This window comes from Morus notabilis, unplaced genomic scaffold (genome assembly GCF_000414095.1).
Source record: "Morus notabilis unplaced genomic scaffold, ASM41409v2 Scaffold248, whole genome shotgun sequence".
Classification (NCBI taxonomy): Eukaryota; Viridiplantae; Streptophyta; class Magnoliopsida; order Rosales; family Moraceae; genus Morus; species Morus notabilis.
The window spans coordinates 733,997-739,996 of NW_010374042.1; the positions used below are offsets into that span (position 1 = coordinate 733,997).

The 6,000-nt window shown below is 30.7% G+C and overlaps 1 protein-coding gene across 1 annotated transcript; it reads left to right on the plus strand.

Moving 5' to 3' along the window:
- The first annotated feature begins 76 nt into the window (after positions 1–76).
- On the plus strand, positions 77–1,153 carry LOC112094748 (zinc finger BED domain-containing protein RICESLEEPER 2-like). The gene has a single exon (XM_024176451.1). The coding sequence runs from the start codon at positions 77–79 to the stop codon at positions 1,151–1,153; it is 1,077 nt and encodes a 358-aa protein (XP_024032219.1).
- The last annotated feature ends 4,847 nt before the right edge of the window (positions 1,154–6,000 follow it).

Here is a 6,000-nt window from a genome sequence, read left to right on the forward strand (position 1 = left end):
AGTTTCTTTATGCAAGGATTGTAAGAGGGTGTCCTTTACAATTGATGGTTGGACTTCTTTGCAAAACATACACTATATGTGTCTAACTGCCCACTACATTGATTCTGATTGGAAGCTTCAAAAGAGAATTATCAACTTTTGTACCATGCCAAATGGAAAAGGGGAAACCATTGGGAGGTTGATTGAGCAATGTATGCATGGATGGGGGCTTGAAAAGGTGTTCACAGTGACAGTAGATAATGCTGCTGCCAATGATTCAGCCTTGAGTTATTTCAAACGGAGGGTGAATGGGTGGAAGGGCGCTGTTTTGGACGGTGAATTTCTCCATCAGCATTGTGTTGCTCACATTGTTAACCTCATTGTAAATGAAGGACTAAAGGAGATGCATAGCTCAATAACAGCAATTCAAAATGCTGTTAAGTATGTCAAATCTTCTCCTACAAGGTTACAAAAGTTCAAAGATTGTGTGAAGCAAGAGAAAGTTAAATATAAAGGTTCGTTGGTTTTAGATGTCCCAACTAGGTGGAACTCAACATACATGATGTTAGATGTTGCTATTAAGTTCCAAAAGGCTTTTGATAGATATGAAGAGGAGGATGAAAAGTTCTTAGGATACTTTTTGGAAGAAGATGGTGGGAAGAGAAAAGTGGGACCACCAATGGAGGAAGATTGGGCAAATGCTAAGGTTTTTGTTCAATTTCTTAAGACTTTTTATGAAGTCACTTTGAAATTTAGTGCATCACAACATGTCACTTCCAACACTTTTTTCCATGAGATTTGTTCCATTCAAAGACAGTTGAGTGAGCTGTGTGAAAGTCGTGATTGCTTGTTGTCGACCATGGCTTTCGGGATGAGAAGGAAGTTTGAAAAATATTGGGGCAATGGGGAAAATATTAACTATATATTGTTTATTGCTGTTGTACTTGACCCTAGATATAAAAGAGACTATCTTCGGTACTATTTTAGCATGGTTTATGATGCTACCACAGCCTCTAAGTTATGCAAAAAAGTGGATGACACATTGTCTAGTTTGATGTCCTTTTATGGTAAAGGGGTTGATAATGAAAAAAATAGAGAAATGGCAGCAAATACTCCCAAAGAACGACCTGTTCAAGCGGTCAATGAGTTGTTAAGTCAATTCTTGAAGCAATGAGGGGGGTTATATGGAGAAAAATGACCTGGATAGGTATCTAGCTGATGAGAATGTGAACCCTTTAACCCCTAATTTTGATATTTTAGAATGGTGGAAAGATAATAGTAAGAAGTTTAAGGTTTTGTCTCAAATTGCCCGTGACGTACTTGCTGTCCAAGTCTCCACAGTTGCTTCAGAGTCAGCTTTTAGTACTGGTGGTCGCATTCTAGATCCATTTAGGAGTTCTTTGAATCCTAAGATGGTAGAGGCTCTTGTTTGTACTCAAAATTGGTTGAAGTCTACACATGATTCTATGCAAGTAAGAGACTATTTGGATGACTTGGAGACTTATGAAAATCTAGGTAAGACAATAATTTGTATGTATCTTAATCTATTTTATTATATGAACTCTAAACTATCTAAATTATTACTTAAGTTATTTTCATTTCTCTTGTAGATAACTCAACTTCATGTCCTACTACAACCATTGAGGAGCCTATGAGTGTGGATTGATAAAGATGGTTGATGTTGCAATGCTTGCTTTGGATGGATTTGAATTAAGATTTAAACCTCTATGTTTGCTTTGCTTAAGCTATTTGTTTTATGTTAAGACTAATTTATAAGTGTAGACTAATTTATGTTTGCTTTGTATTTGATGTTGGATGGACTATTTTGCTTCATGTTTGATGTTAGATGGACTGATAAACATGGTTGCTATTTCTATTTAATGATGAAGTTTGAATATTATATTGAACTTTAAGTCTTTGATTTTTTAAATGTTGAAACCGACCACCCAACCCACCCCGCACCGCCCCAACCCAACCCGAACATCGTTGGGTTGTGAAATTTTTCTAACATTGTTGGGGCAAAATATGTGCAACCCGCACCCTTTGGGGCGGGGAAAAAAATCCTACCCTGCACCAACCCAACCCATGAACAGCCCTAAATTAAACTTGTAGTATTTAGTTGAAATAATGTGAATATTAATTATCAATTATTAATTATTTGAACAAAGTTTTAAATTCTGTGAAAAATTACAAAAAAAATGTATGTATATGTATAAACAATTGTAAATAGTTCGTATAAATTTACTCTTCATCTTTTGAATAAAGAGAAGAAGTTTATACATAATTTTTGGAGTGCCCGTAGATTTTTCTTTTTCTTTTTCTTTTTTAGTAGCATTGTATTTACAAAGGCACTGAAAAATTAGAGGTAAAAGGTATAAAAAATAAAGTGAACAAATTTAAAAGGGCAGTGAGAGTTTCTCTTTTATAATGTTTTTCAGAAAGAGAAAGAAAAGAGGAAAAAAATGTTCGCAATTCATTTTAGTACTAGGTGCTCATTGTTACATCAAATAAGTGAATGAGAAATATTAATTAGTGACCTCCTCAAAAAAAGAAATCTAATGAATATATATATATATTGTATTTGTATATTTGTGCAAAATTTTGTTTTTCAAAGTTGGATGAATTAAAAAATAATGGGATAATTACAATATATTTCCTGTTTAAAAAAGCCCTGATATTTTTTTCTACTGTAAAACTTTTCCTCCAGAGTCTTTTTTTCTCTATTCTTTTTTTTTTTCACGGTATAAAATAGAGAATGAATAAAAACATGTATGCAAGTAAAAACACCAAACGTCACAAGAATAAAAAACTACAAATTTATAACATGTTTGGTAGAGAGATTTGAACCCAATTCAATTGATTCAGTTACAGTGTTTTTTGTTACAAATTTCAAAATTAACTTTGAAAACAAACTATAGCTCATATATTTTTTTATTATTATATATATATATATACTTTTTTTTTCATATATTTTTTTAATTTTAAGTTGAGTTTAACTTAAAATTAAAAGTTGAACTCAACTTTACCCCCTTAAAGTTTTGAAGGTTCTAACCCATTTAAACTATTCAAAACCAAACTCAAAAGTTCCCACTAATTATTTTCTCTCGCATATTTTTAAAAATCCGTAGTTCTAATAATGTAACCAAAGTTTAAACATTATTTCTTGTTTAGATTTTACACTATAAAAAATTAGTTTAAACCATAAAAAAACTCACATAAAAGTTTAAATCTGCACAGTTTAAAATCGCGAAGTAAAGGAGCCTTAATTTACCTATTTTCGAACTTCCCATTTAATTTTTTTTAATTGTACTCCTATATGTATAAACAGGATATATAGTACAACCTACAACTTATGTTCAATGAAAAAAAAAAAAAAAAAAAAAAAAAACCTACAACTTATGTACAACATATAATTTAAAAATAACAAAGCACGTGCCCCTCTTTACTAGTCTTTACAGAGAAAAAAAAAAAAAAAAAACCGTTTTCAAGTTTAATAATTGTACTCCTATAATATGATTCATTTTCGAAACTACATATGAACAAACACTATTTAGGAATCATTTTTCTTTTAAAAAAAAAAAAAAAAACTTTATAAGAAAACATGAAGAACACTTTAGTTCGAAAGCAAAACCAAAGGGGACCTCTGGAGCATTTTTCTATTTTCTTTAAAAAAATAAAAAAATAAAAAAAGAGTATCAGAACAGTTTTTCTTTTTCATCACCGTGAACCAAACGAGATTCAACACCATTTGTAGCTGACACACCTAAAAATATTTCACCCTTTTATTACATAGATAGATGTAGATCTAGAGATTGATAGATACAAGAAATAACCCCCATGTTTTCCAAAAACGTACAGCTTGCCATGCCTTAAAATTTAATTCCTTTTACCATCGTAGCAGATTTTGTAAACGCGGAAAGAGTTGCTGTAGACAAACCCAAAACATATTGGTAATGTGGCAACCAAATCAGGGGCTACCTCCTGAACATTTACAACAGGAAAGCTTAGGGTCAGATCGGTAATGCGGTAGATTTCAGAAGAATTGTTGTCAGTTGAGCAGAAGGGAGAAAAAAAAAAAAAAAAAAAAAAAAAAAAAAATTGGGGGGAAAAGTATTTGGGGTTTTGTGAATTTTGAAAGTCTTCCGTTCACTTCGCTGATTCGAGTTTGTAATTCGAGTTGAGATGTGATTTTATGTGAGAGCTTTTTACTGTAGCAAAAAAGTTAGATGTGATTGTTTGTGAGAACTTTTTACTATAGCAAAACTCGAATTCTAAACTCGAATTGGTGAAGTGAACGGGACCTTGATCACTGGTAAACTATGACTTGTGTGGGTCTAAATTGACAAAAATGGAAATGATAGGAGAACCCTAGTGTATCTAGATATTTATTTTAATATCATAAAAGGAAAAGGGATATTAATTTTGAAAAACAAAATATATTGAATATAGATTGTTAAATTTGTCAATTTATTCCTTTCATTTTTTCATTAAAATAGGTTAATCTTATAATAAATGGTCTCTAAGCTTTATTAATTCTCAATCTCACTTTAAGCCTTAACTTTTAAACGTCCCAAACTTAATTACGATCTATCAGTTGTTTCAGTTTTAGTTCTTTTGGTCATTGGGAGTTAAAAATATGACAATGAAATGGATGTGATGCTAACGAAAAATAAACACTCTACTGAAAGAATACTGAATATGGACATAATGCTGATGGAAAATAAGACTTTACTAAGCATCATTCATATTATGCCTTATTTTTCATATCCAATTGATAAAAGTTCTAAAACTGAAACAAACTAATAGATAAGTGTTAAGTTTTAGACGTTTTAAAAATTAAGAGTTAAAGTATGATTATAGGTAAACCTCAAAGACCTTCCGTGTGATTAACACTAAAAAGTATAAGTAGAGCTTGTCCTTCTTGCGAGTCTTACAAAATGCTCTACAAATTGATTCTTCAATTGATTGAGCAAACTAATTAATCTTGGCTCGAGTTGTTGAAATTATTGATGCGCCAGTCCAGTCAATGTCAAAGAAAAAGCTTGGGACATTTGTGCTTGAGTAGCTCCATGAATTCCCAATATCCATGTGCTATATCCAAGTATATGGCCCGGTTGGGTTCTCCATCCCATCAATAGTATTAGTGGTGTAATCTTGAGACTCGGATGTCCCAATCCTATCTTCCTCATCGCTACCATGATTAGCTCCTATCACTCTGTTGTGTTGTGATAGAGCATTCTGGCTACGCCCACTCCTAGCACTAGATGAGTTCTCTGGCCCACTATGATGGCCTCATGCGCAAATTTTAATAAATCATAATTTCACTATAACACAAGTTACCAAATTAAAATTATCTCTTAATTGAAAATACACAACATTGTTCAAACCTATGCAAAGCCACAGAGCCTCAAACATGTGAAATCACGTAACTTTAACTACTACAGAAATAATAAATCACAATAAAGTTCTGACAATTATTTCCAATGCACGTAAATTAGGAACTATGATGAAAAAGTTCAAATCTGGTTTTCTAGAAACATCGGGTGTGTTTGGAATTATTTTCAAAAACATTTCCGCGCATCTTTTGAGACACATAAACGAAAATAGTATACAAATCACATTTGTTTAATAAAAGTTTTGAAAACGGAAACAAAAATAAAAACAATGAGAATGATTTTTATGAAGAAAGTAGAAAATGATTGAAAGTTATTTTTCCTTTTCCATTTTTATTTTCTTATACTTATTAACAAAGTTATATTAAATAGTTAATAATTAATTACTAATTATATTATATATTAATTAATAATTAATACATAGATATACTTAATAACTAATAAATAGATAGTAATTACTTAATTATTAATTAAATATTAATTTATTACTATTAAGCTTTTAATTTTATTAATAAAATAATAAATGATATAGTAATTATTTATTTAGTTAAAGATTAAAATTCAAAAATTAATTATATAACATATTAACAATAAAAAAAGTAATAATAGGTTATTAAATAAATAATTA